The 20,797-nt window shown below is 45.8% G+C and overlaps 1 protein-coding gene across 5 annotated transcripts in view; it reads right to left on the bottom strand.

The window, feature by feature from the left end:
- Nrp1 (neuropilin 1) overlaps positions 1–20,797 on the bottom strand; it is a 136,981-nt gene that overhangs the window by 79,480 nt on the left and 36,704 nt on the right. For all 5 annotated transcript variants that reach the window (XM_075977739.1, XM_075977738.1, XM_075977740.1 and 2 more), the window contains one exon: positions 1,639–1,820. In XM_075977739.1, the coding sequence (XP_075833854.1) occupies positions 1,639–1,820 (182 nt within the window). The remainder of the gene's footprint in view (positions 1–1,638; positions 1,821–20,797) is intronic.

Here is a 20,797-nt window from a genome sequence, read left to right as displayed (position 1 = left end):
GTTAATGGCCAAAGGGAAGGGCAATCAATTGTCATAGCTAAGGTGTTTTCTTGGCGTTACGGTTAGATAGGGTTCCCCGTGTGCCAAGAGTTTAAACTCCTTTTAGCTGAGGATGACGGTGAGATTCTGCTACTCCTTGCCTTCACGGATCACCACACCTAGTTTGTTTGGTGTTGGGGTGGAGTCCAGGAGTTCAGGGTAGGTGGGCACTCAAGCAATTGAGTAATACCCCTCCCTGACCCAGGTTAAATATATAGACCCTTAATTACACAGTCTCTCCCAAGCTTCACCGTTCAGTCCCTGACACTGAGGTCCATAGAAACTCCCTGACTTCCTTGAGCAGTAGAGCCAGGGACCCAGGTCAACAAACAGGACAAAGGAAGTATGGCAGGCTGGAGGCTGGAGGTGTGAGTGTCCCAGGGAAGTTCCTTTAGGTGAACGCTGGGCGAGTGGTCCAAAGTTCCAACATCAGGGAGCACAGACGTAAGGAAAATAGGGGCAATGGGGAGAGATTCTGGGTGGTCCCGGGAGGAGCAAAAAGGTTCTAAGGCTACCAGGGAGGACAGTCCTGTCCTTAGCTCCTGGGATTTGAGTGGTGAATTCTCATAATCATAACCCAGGGCCTGAACACTTCAAAGCCAGCATCTAAAAAATTAATTTCCTGGTTGCATTAAACTATGATCGATATAATCCACATGGTTTTTTTAGAAACTTCTGAAGTTGCTGAGCCCTGAAATAAGTGCTGAGTTTTCAAAAGATCAGTCATCCACGAGTTCTGTACCATCAGATGACTGCTGAGGAAAAGTGTGTATTTATGCATTAATTTTGTGAATATTTCTATGCAGAATATATGTGCAGAAATGGAAAAAGTGTTTTTTATTTTTGCATTTCTCAAATAGAAGCAACCGTGTTGGGAAATGAAACAAATTTTACACACAGAAATTTGAAGCTACTAAGAGAAACATTGGTAGATGTAATATGTGGGTGTACAGTATGCATACATACACAGACATTCTGTGTACTGTAGACAGTGTATGCACGGAGGACAACCTGGGTTAACTAGGAATGCTTCCTGAGTGGGTAGAGAGCTTGCCTGGCCTGCATGAAGTCGGGAGTCCCATCCCCACCAGGGTATAAACTGTGTGCGGCCACACACTTGTGACCCTCCTACCTAGAAGGAGCAGGACAGAGTTCAAGGTCATTCTCAGCCTCACAGTAAGCTGGAGACCAATTTGAGTTAGAGTCCTTGGAAGGGGCCAGAGAGAGATGGAGAAGAAGAGAGAATATATTAAACTCCAGTAGCACTCTAATTTATTTCTGGAAAAGATAAGAATCAATACAAGAATTCAATGTGATGCACTGAATTTAAATAGCCAACAATGGTGTCACACATTAGGGTAACACTATTTTTTTTTAAATTTCTGAGTATTCTTTATCCATTTTAAACATACTTCGGCCATACCATGGATATATTTTCTTTATTGAAAATATTTCCCAACATTTCTATAAGGGAAATGTTAAATGCTTTATGAAAGGATAAAGTCATGACCTCATCTTTTTTTGTCACGTGATCTTTTGGGCACTCAGACAACCCTAAAGACTAATTTAGTCACTCTTGTTCTTATGGAAGACACTTACCCCGCTTGAAGATTTCATAGCGGATGGAAAAGCCTGCCCCGTGCGTCTCGTAGTCAGAGACAAATCTGATGAAGAGGAAGGGCCCTGAGGACACCACGGGAGAAGGTGCGATCTTCCCACAGAACTTGCCCCCCGAGCGGCCGTTTTCATTGTCTCCATCAATCACCTCCACGTAGTCATACCTTGCAAACAAGAAAGGGAGTTACTGTGAGGTGGAGAACAAGGTCCTCTCGACTTCAAAATTTGGGAAACTTCACATCTGGTATAGTCTGTCAAGGGGAAAAAATGCACCATCTGCATTTAGCGCTGCTCCGCGTGGAGGGAAGAGACACAGAGGGAGAGGCAATAATTAAAATGGACCGCCTTGCCTGTGCACATCATCAACAGCACAGGACCATTAAGAATAATGGTGTCCATTATACTTGCAAACAATGTCAGTTAAAGCAACCAATTAGCAAGAAAAAGCAAACTCTCTGAAGCACAATTCTCTATTATTAAGTAGTGTGGCTTTGTCTGTGGTAGGGGTGTCCCACGCATAATGCGGGGCATTCTTTTCAAACTGCGAGGTTCTCTTATGAATTCGGAATGTCTCCTTGGCTGGAGTGCCCCGTGAACAATACTTTGATTTCTGTGAGCGACCTTCTAAACATATGGCCACGGAATAATAAACAGATTCTTCACTATTTAACGCCATTCCGTCCAACTCCAGTCTTCTGAGAAAGGACTCTCTCTTTAGCCGCATTCAGTGGCTGAGGCGGAATACCTCCCCAGCCTACACTTGTGCCACAAAGCATGGTTTAAAGTCTGGAAGAAGAGGGGAGGGGAGGGTTGTAAGACTGGAAAGCAACCTTGTTTATACCCGGCAGACAGAATCTTTAAAGGGAAAAGAATTAACACAACTGTGAAATTATCCAGGGAAACTCAGACCTCATATCATACTGACGGGACCAATGGTGAGGGGGTCACAGTGGGTGAACGTGTGCTTGGAGCGTAAGGATCTTTAAAAGGCAGAAAACCATCAGCAGCAGACACTAGGTGTCCTGGAGCAGAACGAGGTTTCCATTGGTCTGTTGTTGTATTGCTTAGTGTTTTGCTTCTGTCTTCCTTCCTTCCTTCTTTAAAACTTGAGCAGGTGTATGTGTGCGCGTGTGCACGTGTTTGTGTGCTCATGTGTGTCTGTATGTTCGTGTAGGGGTGTGTGTGTAGGTCAGAGGTTAGGCTGGGCTGACTGGGCAGTGAACGAGCCCTAGGGCCCCTCATCTTCACCTTCCAGCGTGAGTGGTTATAGATGCATACTGCCACGCCCAGCTTTGTATGTGGTTCCTGGGGATTAAAACTCAGGACTTCGCGCTTGTGCAGCGATTGTTGTGCCTAATAAACCATCTCCCCAGCCCTTCCATTCCGCTTATTTACCAAGCCACCCGGGAGACCGGCAAACCTGACTTATCTTCATTTTTTTCCCCCTAGAATTCACACAAAAACCATTGCAACCCATTTATTTTAAACCTTAACTTGCTGTGATATATTCATTTCAGGCCCAGCTAAAATATGGCAGTCACGTAAACTGTATTTGGCAATTTAAAAGAAATCAAGTGGGGGAAATTTTCATGATGACCATTGGTCATTAACCAAACTGCCAGGGCCCATGACTTATGTCTACGGAAAACCCAGGAGACAGTCGCCAGGATGATGTCACTGCTTAGAGTGGTCAGCTCATGGCTCTCTAAATTAAAGATGACATTACCTCATCAGTTAAAATTGTCTGCCAGCTCTGTGTATATCGAGAAAAAAAAATAAAGCTGGCATTGACGAAGCTAAGCATTAGCATATGTGAATTATTATTATTATTATATTATATATGTCCAAACACCATTTCCCTTGTGGGGTCTGTTATTTCCAGTAGTAATCACGGGGCCAGCTAACACCTCCCATATCACTGACCCTTTGTAAAATGTGGAAATGCATTGAGAAATTGTCCCTTTCAATCTCATCCCTGGCAGAGATCCTTTATATTTAAAAGATAAAGGGGAAGGGAGCAGACAAGAGAGGAGGAGAAAAATATATTTAAAATCCTCACACCAACTTTCAGAAGTACCAGAGGAAGAACGAGTCTGGACCCACCACAGCCTCCCCTACCCTGCTTTATGGAGTGATGTCTTTCATGTACTGCAGGCTCTGCCCCGCGCTTTCTTCTAATCTAACTGTGATTTGAACTGCTTGCTGTGTGTTTGGTCTGGCCACCGCACCCCCCAGCTTTGCAATATAAGCTTTCACTCCAATCTTGACACGGCATGAATACTAAGTGACTAAATCCTGGTGCGCGCTGCCTTCCAGGCACAAATAAGAGAGGTGGGTCAGGCACTGTGAGGGAGAAAGGCCCCTTCTGCGGGACGGGCTTTCTCCCAGGTATCAGAGTGCTGGGCAGACTGCTGCCAGAGAATCTCAAGGGAGGGGGAGGAGGGAGCTAGTATTTTAATTCATATATTCTCTGATAGTAAATACCAGGCCCTCCCCTTGGCAACCGCATAAGCTATTTTTAAAAGTGAGAGGGGTGTGAATTAGAATCCCTTCCCAGCAAGAGATAAGCCATAGACAGTGCCAATGTTAGGAAATTGAGTTATTCAGGGATACTGTAGTCACATTTGGGTGCTGGAAGGCTGCTAACATTTCAGCACTCCCTGCAAAGTACTATCCAATCAGGCCCCAAGGAACACAGGGAATAGGCTTTCTCAGACACATTCAGGAGAGTGGATCCTGCCCAAGCTGTAAGAGAAGTGTCACTGAAGGGGTAAAGAGGAAGCAGCTGGCATCTCCCTCTGGAGCTGACACGGGTCCCACTCCCCACCATTCTCCCGTCAGACACCATGCCCAGAATGCGGCTGGTGGGCCAGCTTCCTTCCCTGGAACACCAAGGCGACTCACTCAGCCCTCACTGGCCCTGTGCCCAGGATCCCAAGTTTGCAAATTTTGACATTCCCTCCCACCACCACCCCCTTCCCACCCCCAACCCAAAAGGCTGTGCATTGGTCTGCTGCTGCTGCCTGCCTGGGAGGCGCACACCCTGGCTTAGAATGTCAGGATCCTCAGCTGAGGCACCGGCCCTGCAGAGTGAGAGAGAAGGGGGCACCTGTTTGGCTCCAGCAGCTTGGGGAGACTTGAAAACTTACACCTGAGGAATCTAATTAATTCAGGAAGCCAGGGCGGAAACTCTACCAGCACAAGTTGACGCCTCCTGTTGGGGGTGGGTGGGATGCATGCTCCAAGTAACTAGGGAAGGGGTCACCCTTCCAGGTGGGGATTCAGGAAATGGCCCCATTCTGTCCTCCATGTTCACAATGTCGACGTGGCTCCTTGATCATTGCAAAGAAAATGTAAACTTCCTAGGGAATGTAAACTTAGCATGGATTTTAAAATGATTCAGAAGGCAGCCAACACTTTTGGGTGGCATTCTTCAGCTAGAGTCAGAGTCTTTGTTGTGTGATGGAGGTGGCTGAGCAGATGCGTACTTCCTGGAAGGCAACATGGACATCCACGTAGCCTTCTGCAATTAAAACGGGTCGTCCCTCAGTGACTTGGAATCAAGCCCTTCAGGAGCCTCTGACCTTTGCCTGCATTAATTCCCAACCTCACCCCACCTGATGAAAGAGCTCAAATCTTGACAGTCATCCAGGAGAGTGATAAAACAATAAATAGTAATAAATAGTTCCTTCTTAAGAACTCCTGTGGCCTTCAGGACAGAGGTTGACTGATCTCAGAGTCCGAGGCTATCCTGGTCTATAAGGCCAGTTCCAGGATAGCCAGGATTGTACAGAGAAACTCTGTCATGAAAGAAGGAAGGAAGGAAGGAAGGAAGGAAGGAAGGAAGGAAGGAAGGAAGAAAAAGAAAGACCACAGGATTATTTTCCTTTCCTTTTGAAAGGCCTGGATTATGATTTTAGGAAAACGGTCAAGCAGAACAAACAGTGCCCAGGGAATGAGAAACACAGTGGCTCACTGAAGAGTGGCTCCGGACTCAGAGGTGTGTGGTGGTGAACAGATGAGGAATAAGCCTCACTTGAGCCAGGTTTTCTCAGGAAAGCACAGATAATCCATAACACTGTGGTAGAGACACTAACAGAAGAAAAGCCAGCCCTCTATAGGATGTTTCCTGAGACAGAGAGGTATTGTGCCCAGACGCCATCTCCCTCCACCTGGCTTCCACACATCCTGGAGCCAATAGGAAGGAGCAGTCGCAGGGTGGATGTCTTTCTGATCCTTCAATAGGATCTCCCCCTCATCCCTACCATGGCACAAGTGCAATCACAATGGAGAAATCTGGTCCCCAACATCACCCCTCCCCAACTGTGAAGGAAACATATCTAGCTCTGGGTATACATTGATCTCTGGGCTGGGAGATGGCTCATTCATGGCAGAGTTTGTGGAAGACATGGGTCCGATTCGTAGCACCCATATGGTGTCAAGACCAACTGTAACCCTGGGTCTAGGAAATCCTGTAGGCATGCATATATATATATATATATATATATATATATATATATATATATACACACATATTCCTTATATATCTTTATCTCTCTCTCTCTCTCTCTCTCTCTCTCTCTATATATATATATATATATATATATATATATATATATATATATATGATTACATTCTCAGACACTCAGACATTCAACTTCTAAAGTGAAAAGGTTATGCTGGTTCACAGCTTTGGAGGTTTCAGTTGGAGGTGGCCCTTCTTCAGCTTTGCAGCCTGTGGAGAGACTGCATTGCAGCAGAGAACCTGGAGACCCTAGGCAGGGTGTCGTGAACTGGCTAAGGATGGGAAAAGTGATCTGAGCATCTACAAGCATGTGTTCACTCATTCATTGCTCGCTGCACCTGACTGGGGATGTAATGTGACCAGTGTTCTCAAGCTTTGCTGCACCCACAGTGAGTGGTCTTTCTTTCCTCTTCAAGGAGCATAATCAAGATAGTTCCATGTAGACATAACCACAGCTCAGCCTGATCTAGACAATCCCGCATTGGAATTTCCTTCCCAAGTGATTCTGAATTGTGTCATGTTGACAGAATTAATATCACCACTCCATGATATTATAATAATATTAAAATATCTGGGCTGGAGAGATGGCTCAGCAGTTAAGAACACTTGTTGATCTTGCAAAGAATCAGGGTTTGGTTCCTAGCACACACATGGTACCTTCAAACCATCTGTAACTCCAGATCCAGGAAATCTGATGCCTTCCTCTGGCCTCTGATGGCATCAAACACTCATGGTCCACATGCAGTTATGAGTGGGGATTCCTGGAAAGAAGCTATGTCCACAGAGGCTGACGGACTTATTAAAACCTCAACGACAATGGGAAGCTTGGAAGTTTGCAGTTCCAGAGCCTAATTCTAATTTGTCTTGGTCTTTCTTTAGTTCACTAAACAGCCATTTACTTGCTTTTACCTGTCTCTGTGACTGATCCAATACCCTGACTATAGATACAACAGCAATAACAACAAAAAACTGTTGAAATATATTAACAAACTTAAGGAAACCCTAATTTTCCACCAACCGACAGGCTAAAGTCATCAGATAACATCTGGGAGGTTTATCAGGGATTTCCCTGCTGTGCTATAACTGCCCCTTACTGTTTCCAATGTAGTTTGAAAGTCCCTTGATTTATGACCTTATTTTTCTGTTACTATAAAACTGTGTCCATATTGGAATATGCATTTGGGGTAACCTAAGTCCACGCTTTGGGGCCATGGCTACTCAAATTTGGCTCATAATAAACCATTTCTTCTCCCCCTTGAGTTGGGGGCTGTAGTTACTGTGTAGACACAAGCAAAACACTCATCTATATGAAATAAAAATAATAATAAATCTAAAGCATTTTTAAAAGAAATGAGCGGCTGAGAACAGCACCTGCTGTTGCCCTCTAGTCTCCAGAACACACGCACACATGTGCATGTGCACACACACATACACACACAAATATCCATTGAAGAAAATGTTAATGAGAAAACGTCCTAAATTAAGAAAGGCATTGATGGACCAGTAGGGTTTCAATGGCCACAAATGGTCAAGAGGAAAAGGTGGCCAGGCAGGCCTATAAGAAACAGAGTCTAGTTCTTGTTGAAGAAGCAGAAACAAGCAGCTAAGTGGCTGAAAGGAGCCTACAGCTTGAGAGTCAACTGTGGGTCAGCCCTGGCGGGGAAGCTACAGTTGGCACCCAAGTTGAGTGCAAAATGACATGGCTGGATCGTTTCTCAGAGTGACACAGGATGAAAAGCAAGGTGTGGATAGGGCTGCTGTACCCAGTGGGGTGGGGCTTTGTGATGGGGCAGCGATTTGGGGGACACTTCTGTGAGTCACCCCCCACAAGTGCTCTCCATGCATGCTCAACAAACTGATTGGTTCACTAAACCAGACTTGGGTGGAATCCTTACTTTGGTCTTTGATAGAAGCCTTATCTTGGATGAATGGATGTTTCTTAACATCTCCTCGGGAAAAGTTAGCACAAAATCCCTAGCTAGCACATGCCCTGACCCATCCTCAAAACCAGCTCCAGGAATCCTTTTCCACTTCAGATTCCTCTCACGCTTGCTTTGAGACCCTTCTGGAAATCCCAAGGTGCCTGTCAGGTTCACCACTCTTTGTCTGACAGAGACGAGAACTGAGTCCAGGGCAAGGGCAACAGAAGGAAGGGTGGGGCCATAGAAGTGACGTCAACGAGATGTACGTGCTGTGGGTTCAGGAGCCCTTCCGGGGCTCCTTATTCCAGAGACCTTGGAAGCAGGCAAGCTGACCGAGCCAGGGTTTCCAGAGGGACAAACACAGCAACTCTAAGATTGTTGTGGCATATGTCTAAGGTGGAAATATGATGATAATTAGACCGAAAAACAAGAATCGGGGGTTGAGGATGCAGGTCAGTTGGCAGACTGTGTAGCACGCACGGAGCTCTGGGTCCCATCAAAGCTTGGGGTAGGTGCACAAACCTGGCTGCGGCAATGGATCCCTGTAAGTGCCACTGAGGAGTTTGATGCCGCTTTGCTCTACGTAGAGTTAGAGACTATCCAGGACGACACAGCAAGGTCCTGTTTCAAAAACCCCAAAGATTCCAGACACGTGGTATAGAACAACGACCAAATTTATATGTTTAATAGGAAATACTTGGACTTTAAGCTTCTGTCTGTGTGGAATTTCACATCATAATTAAGATTTATTTGCAACCTAGATTGAAAATAAATAAAAGAGACCTTTACACGAGAAAATGCTTTTAGGATTAACTTAGATGCCACAATGCCTGCATTTTGGAGGGGCAGTCAAGCACACACCTCTCTTGGAGCAAACGTACTACAGAAGGAGCAGCATCTCCTGGCGTCAGACTCAGAGAGTTTGTTCTAGAAAGTTCACATGATTTTAATTACAATACATTTACCTCCCAAGGAAAACAGCCACCTGGAAGACGTTAGCGTTTGTAACTCATTTCCCTCCCACTTCATGGGACAGTTTTACTTCTTGCCAGCTTTCCACTGTTCTCCAGGAGAGGCTGGAGAGGGAGAGACAGACACACAGACAGAGACACAAAGAGAATAACAGAGACAGAGACCGACTTTCCCAAACTCCTCACAGGGGATTTGGAAAACTAAGTTACGTGAAGGGGAAGGGTTGAGAGGAGCACGTGAGCACTGACTTCCTCTTATTTACAACCTTACGTATTTGTTTATTTTTATATTTGTTTATTTAGTGTGTTGTTTGTGCTCACTGTTGTGTGTGTGTGTGCGCGCGCGCGTGTGTGTAAGAGAAGTTGGTTCTCTCCTTTTGTTATGTGGGATCTGGGCATCAAATTCAGGTCATGAGACTTTTGCAACAAAGGCCTTTACCTTGCTGAGCCATCTTGCAAGCACTGTGCTTGTGTTTTGAGACAAGGTCTCCTGGAGTTCAGGCCAAGCACTGTGTAGCAAGTATGACTGCATTTCCGATCATCCGACCTCTGCTTCAGGAGTGCTGGGGTTACAGGTGGACTCCGCCACCTCCAGTTTATGCGGGGCCGGGCTTTGTGCATGCCAGGCAGGTGCTCTGCCAACTGGGCCACCGCTCTAGCCCCTTATACCTCTAAGGCTTTTTAAACACATACAATACTGTCCTGTCCTGCTCAGCTTTCCAATCCAAAGATAGAGATTAAAGCGAACTGAGTTTCTTTTAACAAAGTCCAGTGGAGCCAAGCTGGAGCAGCAAGCGTCTTTCTCTGAGGCTGAGGCCCCATCTCTACCATCTTGATGGATAAGAGCTTTGTCTACAAGGAATGACTATTGCTACAGTCTGTATCTGGAGTGTACCCCCAAATATCCATGGGCTAAATCTTTAGCTTCTACCTCAGCAGTATTTGGAGGTGTAGAACCTTTGAAGAGTGGGACCTCGCAGGAGGTTTTTATGTCAATTCATGGTAAGGCATGTCTTTGGAAGGTATACAAGACCTTTCTGTTTCCTTCCAAGGCATGAGTTGTCTAACTCCACCACATACCCCTGCCAAGGTGGCTGCCTCTTGACAGGTCAAAGAAACAGAACCTTCCATAATGCTTCTCAAACCGTGAGCCAAAAGACACTCTGCTTTCCAGGTGTGTAGACACACCTGTGTGGGAAGAAGGTTCGGATAGGTAAGCACGCATGTGGGAGGCCAGAGCATAACCTCAGGGGTCATCTCTCAGATGTCCATCTCCTCGACTGGCCTCATCAAACAGGCTGGGTTAGCTGGCCAGAGACTCCAGGATCCCCCTGCCTCCGCTTCCCCAGCCCTGGAAACAGTGTGAGCTGTTAACATGGGTTCTGAGGTTGGAACCTCAGTCCTCGCTCTTGAGTAGCAAGCACTTTACAGGCAGAGCCATCTCCCCGGTCCCAACCTGTGCTCTTTAGAAGGCCATGGTGGTCAGGTATTTGTTCCAAAGAAAGAAACCCAAGCAACACAGTCATCATCCCCAAAGTCCCACAATACACCAGTGGGGACAGTTGCCTGCCATTAGCTGGAACTGTGTCTTCCTCACTCTGACATGAAGTGTTGTTCATGGTGTGCTGGACAGGTACTGATGTGTCTCTGCGAGTCTCCGATGCTCATTTATAAAATGGGCAGACTGGGAGTTAACTTGGAGAGCTAGAAAACTAAGCTAAATATATACAATGTTCCCTTTCCAAGAGACGTGGGGCTATGAAGTGAGCAGTATAAGGAGGCCATAAACACAGAGAAAAGTGCATGGATGAAGGGTGTCATTGATTTCATTTATTTGGTTTCTGTTTGTTTGCTTGTTTTGAGACAGGGACTCATTTACCCCAGGATGGCCCCAAACTTGCCATCTAGCTGAAGTTCAGATCCGCCCATGTCTATCACCTGCAGGCTGCAATTGCTGGTGCACGCCACTGCATGAGATTTGCTGGGACAGAGATTTCTTTTCTCCCACGTGTACCCTCAGTGCAAAGCAGGCTGTGGTTTTTGTAGCTTAGAAAATGTAGTTTTGCAAATGCCCAGGAAACGTGTTGAGTGTGACATGACAGATTCACAGAGTGTGATCAGACCCTGACGTCTAGAAAACTGCTCACACTGACGGTAGTTCCGCCTCAGTGCCAGGAATAAGTCAGTCAAAGCCAGAGTCAGTAGTGGAGTAAACGGACACAGTGCACACACGCCATATAAAGTTTCTTTTTCTTTAAATCACTAAACTTGAAGCAGGGAAGTATAAAAACTAGGGTAGCACCTGAGACGCCCACTGGTTTGAGGCTATGCACATGCACACCCTCTAGTAAAGCATGTGGCCATCGAGTTCCTTGACCTGCAGGCACTGTGCTCTCCTCCCCAAACAATGCTCCTTTCTACCTTAGAACCCTTACCCCCACCTACATTGGATCACACTCTTTGGACAATGGTATACATTTCCCATCCTCAGTAATACTCAAATGCAGACAGTTTCTGTTCAAGTCTAGTCCAAATCTATCTGGGTCTGAAGAATAGATGGACTGATTTAGCGTGAACTAGTTTGGGTACAATAAGACAAACCGAAGAATTCCCTATTTAGCACCTCATGTCTATGCGTGAGTGGGCGTGCACTGTGGGCAGGGACATGGACAGTAGAGAAATGACTCTATGATCACAGGAATTAAAACAGAGAACCACCCAGACTCTCATCCCTTAGTAACCACGCCTTCTTTATGAAGCCCATAGAAGGAAGCCCTGAGCAGCGATCAGGTGCTTGGGTATCTTTGCTTGTGTGGCCTGCTGTCAATCTTGACACTGCTCCTCTTTGAAATCTGTACTATCCTTTTGCTCCAAATAGAGTTGTCTTGATTCTGTGGTGAATATGTGCTATGTCTTATTTTCAGTTCTCGGTGTGAGAGGCCAAGGACCTGGAAGCACTCAGCCCAGACTCTGACCACTGGTAACAAGTCCACTAAGTGTTTTCATTGATGTGCCTAGAGTGACTTAATGATCTGCAGTTGGATTCCTGCTATTAGCACAAAAAGCTCCCTGCAAGGGGATGGGTGGGAACCCTGGGGAGCAGCCTCCAGGTCTGGAAAGCAGTGCTTCCTATTTACAGTATCAGACAATTCCTAATCCTCAATTTTCTCTTTAATTCTGTAGAAAGAAGAAATAAAGCCATAATTCTTTTTTTCAGGCTTCAGGACCCAACGTGCTAATTTTAAGAGCTTAAAAAAAACCCTGATTAATTAGTAATTATTCACTGGGGATCAAGAGAATTTGCTAATCAGAGCTGCAGGAACTACAGTTGGCAAATACTTGCATCTTTGAGGTTTTTTTTTTTCTCCCCTAATAATTGCCCTGCAACCTTTTCAGTGCCAAGTAGGTGGGATTATTCTTTTCGGGGTAAAGTCCCTGAAACAGCTAGCCATCTTTTCTAAGAAAGTAGAGAGCAAAAGAAAAAGGGCAGTGGTGGGGGAGGGTGGGGGGGCAGGAGGTGGGAGTGGAGGAGCGGGAGGTGGGGGTGGGGAGAATAGAAAGGGACTGACACAGATTAGAAGCCTCTTTGAGTGACACTCCTGGGTGGAAGAGGGCTCAGAAGGAGAAATGATTGCATCCAAAGCACCAAAGACCTGAGTCCAAACCCCACGTGAAAAAGCTGGCAGGATGGTGCATGCTTGTAATCCCAGCACTGGGGAGGCAGAGATGGAAGGATCCTGCCAGCCAGTGGAGCTTAACCAGTAAGGTCCAGGCCAGTGAGAGACCCTGGGTCAAAGTAAGGGATGTCTCTCTGTGTGTGTACGTGTGTAGAGAGGAGTGCCTGAAGAACACACACACACACACACACACACACACACACACACACACACACACAGAGAGAGAGAGAGAGAGAGAGAGAGACAGAGAGAGAGAGACAGAAAGAGAGAGAGGAGAGTTTTGTGTTAAGCAGACACCACTCTGAAGCTAACTTACAGTCTAAGTCTTAGAGTAAGGAAACCCCAGCCCAGAACAAAATCTGGGTCTAATGAGCCTCTGACCTCAGAGTGAAGCCCCAAGGGCAGCAGGTCAAACTGGGCAGAGTTCCTCTGCTTTATCCCTGGTGTTCAGCGGAAGGATCCCAGTGCTGGGGGGAGACCCGAGCGTCTGCTCCTGCGCCGTGTCTCGTGCCCAGACTCTGGAGTCAGATGGTTTATCGGTAACACAGTGTTGTACCATCAGACGCCACCTAGGCATGTATTCTACACACACCACAGTCAACTCCTCATGCAGTAAATAACTCAGCGAATGACAACGTCCTGTCATCTAGAGTCTCCATGACAACCTGCCAACCAGTGGGCAGCAAAGTCCTGGGGCTCTGCCCGTGCCCAGCAGCTCAATCACTGCTTTGCAAGAATAAAGATGTGAGTCTGAGAACCAGAACTCAGATAAAAAGCAGACCTGGTGTTGCTTGCAATGCCAAGGCCATGGAGGCAGAGACGGAGGATCCCTGGGAAACACTGGTCAAACAATCAAACTTCCTGAGAGACCCTGTCTCAAAGGAGGTGACCGGGATTCCTGAGGATGACAACGAAGGTTGTCTGCTTGCCTCCACACCTGTGCACAGGTGTACACACACACATCTGTACACACACACACAAACCTCACTATATCTCACTGGTTCTTGCGTGCTTTTTTTTCTTTTCACCAACTTCCTTTGCCTACTAATGAATTTATAAATTCAAGTCCTTAATTATCTTAGATTGAGAACAACCTTAGGGGAGAAGAAGGGATTTGGATATCTCTAGGTGGCATTGTGATTGATAAAGGCTCGAGGAAGTAATTGTGTGTTCAGGAGAAAAATAAGCGTTGGCCTTAACCTCACTAGTCTACAAAGAGCAGGACATTCACTGTTCGGGATGAGTTTAACCATCTGGCTACATAAAAGGCCATCATTTTGAGAGAGGTTCTGTGATCTCAGCACAGATGTAGTTCAGCCAAGAGAACACAGAACCCCACGCTCCCAGCCAAGGGGCTCCCCAGATTCCAATGACTTTAATGACCAGCTTCACAGAAAGGAAAGGAACACGTTCAAGCCAGTTAAAATCAAATGGCATCAAGTTATGTTTTCACTCCACTTCTTCCCAGCGCCGCAGGCTAGCACGATAAAGGTGCACACGTTCCCTGCCCATCGCAACACAGGGTCATCTGTGCAAACAAGACAGTAGTGACAAATCAGGGGACCCTGAGTTCCTTCTTTGCAGGAACACATACTCTATTACATAAGCAGATTTCCTTTATTTAAAACAAGGCCAGGCATGGTGGTGCCCTGGCAATCATCCCGCATCTCCCTTACTCTGCATTGTCTACTCTTTCAGTAGCTATGTTCTCGGAATTCCACACGGCAGCCACATTGACCCTGAGATTACATCCCAGGCTGTGGCCACTACATGTTTACTTCTTCATAGTGAGGTGCTGTCTGTTTGTTGTTGTTGATGTGTATGTGTGTGTGTATGTGTTGTATGTATGTGTGTGTTGTGTGTATATGTGTGTGTTGTGTGTGCTGTATGTGTGTATGTGTATGTTGTGTGTGTATGTGTGCTGTGTGTGTATGTGTGTGTGGTGTGTGTATGTATATATGTGTATATGTGTGTTTGTTGTATGTGTGTTGTGTGTGTATGTATGTGTGTGTGTATGTGTGTTGTGAGAAGAGAAGCATTTGCCTGTCAGAGTCATTGGCTGGCACCTAAAGGTAAAGGAACAAAACAGCAAAGGAACAGCCCTCAGCTGCTCAGAGGGTGCTGACCATCGCAGAATGATGGGTTCAGAATCGCTTCACGTTCTAGGTTCTCCCACGTCTTCTCCCTGTGTCCCATACCATCCAGCTTCTGTCTTTTCCACTGACTCTCCCTGGGCAATCTAGAGACTCTCGTAGCAGGAATGAAGACTTTCCCAACGTGCTGTAGAGTGAGGACCCAGGAAGTGCCACAGTGCACGGCTGAGGCGGGGCCTGTTCGCCACACACTGGCTCAGGAGCCTGGCCGTTTTCCTCAAGCAGTTTCCATGTCTAATTTCGGGGTTGGCTTTCTGAAGTTGAAGAGTCTCACTTGTTCCCTTGATTTTCTTTTCTTTTACAAGCCAGGTATGCTAGCCAAGAACTCTGAATTCCCGATGAAGAGGGTTCCTGTGCTCATAACTATTTAATGTGCATGTTGAGTTTCCTTTTATGTAACTATGTAGTATCAAGCCAAACCCAATGGCTCCTATAACATTTCTTTCTGTGTGTAACACAGTAGATTATTACTGTGCTGTGAAAATGTCATTGATTCAAGATACCTTCCTTAATGACCCAGATTGCAATAATTCTCCCCTCAGACATGAGCAAAATACCCATTTTCACTAATTAGACACACTTATAACCTTCATAAAAATTTAACCTTTAAATAGCCTGTTGTAAATTTGAAGTCATATGGTCTTCATATCAATTACTTCCTAAGGAATTCCCCCTAATTACGCCCTGACGAAGGCACACTCAGAAACACAGGTTAGCAGTTCAAAGGCTCCAAAGCAGAAGTGTTGCAGGATTCGGTAGTCATTAAAAATAATAACCTCAGCTTAATATTTTTCTAATTTTTCTCCTTTAAAATCCAGGGTCTTCAAAAATACTTTTTCCTTAATGGGTGACAGATATGTTAAACACAAGCCGTGCAAATGTAAGAGCAGCAAGCCTATTGATCTCGGGAATGGGAAATGTTCTGGACGAATGGAAGGAGGCTATTAGCAGAAGCTTTGATTTTTAGTTCCATTATACTTTGCAATTAAAAAGTAAGGGTTTCTTCATCTGTATGGTTAGGTGAGTGTGTGTGTGTGCATGCACGTGTCTGTGTGTGCCTCTCTCTCTCTCCCTCTGCCCCCCCTTCCCCTGCTTTCAGTGGAGAACATACCAGTAGGTCCTGTCTATGTAGCATTCACTCCTGAAAAGCTGAGTGTGCTCTTACGCCGGCCATTATTTTCTAAGCCGGAAGGGGTAAGCAGGTTGTATCCTGTTACACAGGAGAATATTCTTAGGGCAGCTGTGTCCACAGCACTGTGGGAGCAGCTGGGCGATGTGATTAAACCCCAGACTTCACAGGCAGTCATTCACAGTTAGCAGCGAGCTGACCCAACTAACTCCCACGTTCCCTGCCCCGAGTCTCACACAGGTGCGGGATGGAACGCACGGCACAGGTGCCGTCTAATGTGCTGTTGCCTTGTGCTTGGGTCTGGGCCCTGACGAGGAGGCGAGCTGACAACAGTAAGGATCTGTGAAACTCTTGAGTTACATGGGGTGTGCACCAAGCGATTGCTGACACACTTAACATAAGGGCCCGTCCTTCCACAGCAAACTGTCTGTGCAACGCTGCTACTGTGAAGCTGCATTTCCTGTGGTCATCCTTGTTTGCATAAGTATTCTCAAGAGTGCTCACTCAAGGATACAATGGCTGACGTACACATCCCTCACAATATACCCTACCCTTCAGTGGCACACATGCTATGTAAGCTTGCCACACAATTTACTAGACTTAATTTTCAGGTACTGCCATATCTTACTTACTTCTGGGATGAAAACATATTCTTACTGGGTCTGGTGAGAAGGCCTGAAATCCCAGCTACTGAGGAGGCTGAGGCAAGAGGGTCACAAGTTCAAGCCCAGCCTGGGATACAAAGTTAATCCAAGTCCAGCCCTGGAAACTCAATGAGACCCTACTTCCAAAGAAAGAGTAAAAAGAGGATGAGGGTTGTAGCTCAGTGGTAGAGTTCTTCCCAGGGTGTGAAACCCTGTATTTATCCCCGGGGCTGCAGAACAGGAGAAAGCATAGACACCTGTAGGTAGGATCTATGTCTGTTGACCTTGGATTTCTCTGTAAATCAAATACTCAGGGGCTAGAATACTGTTTCCTTGGAAATGTGTTTATACATAGTGAGGATAAAATGAATCAACAAAAATAACCAGAGCAGAGGTTACAGAACCCTGACAGAAAACTCTCTTACTGTCTACGTTATGACACGTAAGCTGATTCTTCTGGATTGCTCTGTAAGCAGTTGTGGTGGAGAACTCCTCACGCCCCTTAAGCCTTCAGCACCCTTTCCCCCTCCAATCGCATAAATCACTTTGGGGAAAACGCCAAGGCACACTGTGTGTGCTGTTCTTGTTCCAATTACACAAAACCTTATTAAAACAGCCATCATGACAACAACATCTCGTCAGAAGAGCATTGTCAAATACTTAGGGGCATAGTCTCAGCTAGACGCTCTGGGATTTGGGTGCTGGGTGTCTATTAGTGATAATGGGCATTACGTCTGCAAATCCCCAGGGGATCGTGTCAGCTCTACCTGTTCCGCTCTCCACAGGTGGAATGATGCTCTAATGAGGCCCATGTCTGCACGATTTCTACTTAGAAAATAAACGGGTCAGATCCCACTTCCCTGTGAGTCCCTCGCTGCATTGCTGACAAGGGTGATGCGGACGCCTAATTGCCTGTTGCAAGAACTGGGGCTCATTGTGTTTTAGAGAAATCTGGTCTGCACGGAGTCTCAGTGCGCCTGCCCTAAGAGTGTGTTAGAAACACGAACAAATGGTGAGTGTTGCCTAATGAAGCTGTTAATTATTTTCCCCTTCATGCTTTCTCCTTGCATTACCACTTTCCTCTGCTTCCTCCAATTAGGCCACGCGCATCAAATGGTTTCCGTTGCTTGATCTCCCTCCTTCGTCTTCTCCAACGCACAACACAACCACCCATTCCCTTTCCTTTGCTGTGCGAGAATATAAACCCACCGCCATTCAGACTTGAGGTCAGTCTGTGCGGACGCCAACATTTTCCAACTACTTATTCCATCACCCCAACCCCCTGAAAGCTTAAGGAGAACCACACACCTGCTCTTTTAATCTTAGCCTCTTGAACAGCACAGAGATGTAAATTACAGGTCTTATCGATTCATCTCTCCCTTTAGTACACAATGTCCATTAAATAGAGGAGGATTCAGGCAATCATTTTGCAGGTCTAGGATGACAATGCTATCGGAAAATACCTAAATGCGCATCTATTTGTGTATTCCAGAGAATAAATACAAAAGATGATAGCAAGCTTATCTGCCTAGAGAAAGTTTATTGGCAAAACATTAAAGATTCCAAACTCGTACTCCTGGCTGTCCAAACCGCGGCAGTTGGAGTTCGTTTTGAAAGCTCTGCTGTCTCCATGGGCCACCAAGACGCAAGAGGACGACTGGCCCCAGCTCATCAAAGCCAGCGGTTGACAAGTGATTAACTTCGGTTGTCCCATGATTAGCTCCAGCCGTGGGGTCACAACCCTGCCTGTCGCTAAGCGACACCTAACTCCGAAGGAAAGGTAAGGCAACTGGAAGGCACCGTTTCTAAAGACCAACTCCGTGCAGCTGCCATAGACCCTGAATTCAATGCCCGGCTTCTCAGAGGAGTCCAATTTTCAGCTTTTGTTAAATTAGTTTCAGATCAGTCAATACTTGTTTAAACACATGTCATAAGTCTCCGTGGCTGGTGCATGCTTCAATTACCTCTGATTATTGCATCAAGATTCACAAACGAGATACCAAAGTCACTCCTACTTACCGGCAAATGCTATTGAAACAAACTGAAATTCAATTTCGGGGCAGACTGCAATAACCCGTCAAAACATTCAAGCGGAGAGGAAGTTGGCCCTGAGGTGTGCTGGACCATTGTTAAATGCAAGACAGCATCTCACCCAATAATTTAAACATGGTCTTGTGGCCTGACATTTTTAATGCTTTCTTGATCTCTTTCTTCTGGCCCTCTGTGCTTTTCTCCACTGTGGGGGGCAGGACATGGTGGGCTATAGATTAAATACCAAGCCTTACCCTGCCAACAGCACCTTAGGAAGGGAAAAATGACTGCACACTCTTGTAAAGAGTCTCACTGTAGGTGTCCATTCAAAGTAACCTTTATTTGTTTTTTCTTTTTTTAAGGTGCTTGGATTTTAGACACATACCAATCTATAGAACTACCAGGTTCAGATTTCTAGCTCTTATCTGGGAAGTCAGCCTCGACCACATCCATAGGTTAACCTGGCATGTTGTCAGTGCAAATTAGGATCCTAAATTTAAGTAACACAATCTGGTACAAACAATTTATTTAACCTGCAGGGTCTCTGTGCTAGGCAGCCAGTTAACTAACACAATCTGGCCCTCACATTGCTTCTGCTGCACGATCTCTGTGCTATGCACCCCCATGACTACTTGTACTTAAAGCCTCTGGAAGAAACCAGGGGGTTAAGGACTTCTATGCTTGTCACACTGTGACTCAGAAACAAACGCGATTTCTCCTGTTATCCTCAAGGCAAGAATGAAGCAAGCCACTGTAGCGCGGAGACGAGACTCTCCCCGACAACTATGAAGAGCAGCAACCATAACTGCCCTTCAGATAGAAAGGTGCTGTGGAAACTCAGCCAAGAAATTACCAGGGACACAGAAAGTTATCACCAAAAAACCACATGGACTCAAAGAGGGGACACACTTGCTTTTATGCTTGCTTTACTAAGGTTGCAATGAGTTTCCCAAAGCAGAAAGCCTTAGGGAGAAGTTGGAAGAGTCCTAGACCTTGAAATGAACTTGAAAACGATCTGCTTCTGTACGTATGTTTGCAAAGGTGAAAACCGAGCTCCAGAAGTTTCAGCCTCAAAATGTTCTACAGTGATAGCATGTGTTAGGTAACAATGCCAAGCCACTGTGCTGTTAGGCGTCCTTCCTTGTCCTTAAAGAACAGAATTCTACTTCGTTAAGTTATGTGTGAGGGTGTTTCTCTCTTCTCTCTCTCCTTTCCCTCTCTCGTTTGTCTCCTTCCTCTTTTTAGACAAGGTCTTCTGTAGCTCCGGATGGCCTTGAAATAACTTACTGAGTTCCTCAGGCTGACTTTGAGCCTCCAGATCCTCTTGTCCACATACCCTGTGGGATCTGATCACAGGTTGAGACATTTCACCAGGTTTATATGGTGCTGTGATGGAACCAACACTTTTTGAATGCTATGACACACGTCCAACTGATCACAGCCTCAATCCCAAGAGATCTTTATCTTTCTAGCATATTTTGAATAGAAGACAAAGGATTTTGGAAATCATCATTCAAAACAATATGCACTCTCCAACATTACTAGTAGTATGAACTGGGTTTAACCCTAAATCAACGTAGAGAGCAAAAGAAGCTCTTTGCACATGAGGCCCTGTGCCGGCTTTGACTCTGAGTGTCAGGGTGGAGGGGGAGGCAGGCAAGGGAGGGAAGCAACATTTTGGTGGGAGTTGTGGCATCATTGTTACAACCTACTTCAGCTGGATAAAGGAGCTAGAGCGACCTGTGTCTCCCCTGCTTTAAAACCCATCAAAGGCTTTCTCCAGCCTTCCTAAGGATTTTTGTATTTCATATGCCCTACTGTTAGAAGACTTTAGTAGACAGTTCAATCTCTCTTTATTTAATATACGTATGCACCACATATTATTACCACATAATCTATTTTATACTGGAAAAGATTTTTCATTTCCTTCAGAAGAAGTAAGACATGTTTCTGACATATTAACTCTCGCACGGTAACCCAGGAGGGATTTCTTTCCAGGCTTTTCCTTCGGTGGAATGTTTTAGGTCCTGCAATCTTGAACACCATCAGTCAATACACGTCTTAGCTCGTGGGACAGAGGAAAACACAG

The sequence above is a fragment of the Microtus pennsylvanicus genome, chromosome 6 (assembly GCF_037038515.1).
Source record: "Microtus pennsylvanicus isolate mMicPen1 chromosome 6, mMicPen1.hap1, whole genome shotgun sequence".
Taxonomy (NCBI): Eukaryota; Metazoa; Chordata; class Mammalia; order Rodentia; family Cricetidae; genus Microtus; species Microtus pennsylvanicus.
The sequence above is the reverse complement of the archived record's forward strand: the minus strand, read 5'-3'. Positions and strand labels throughout refer to the sequence as shown.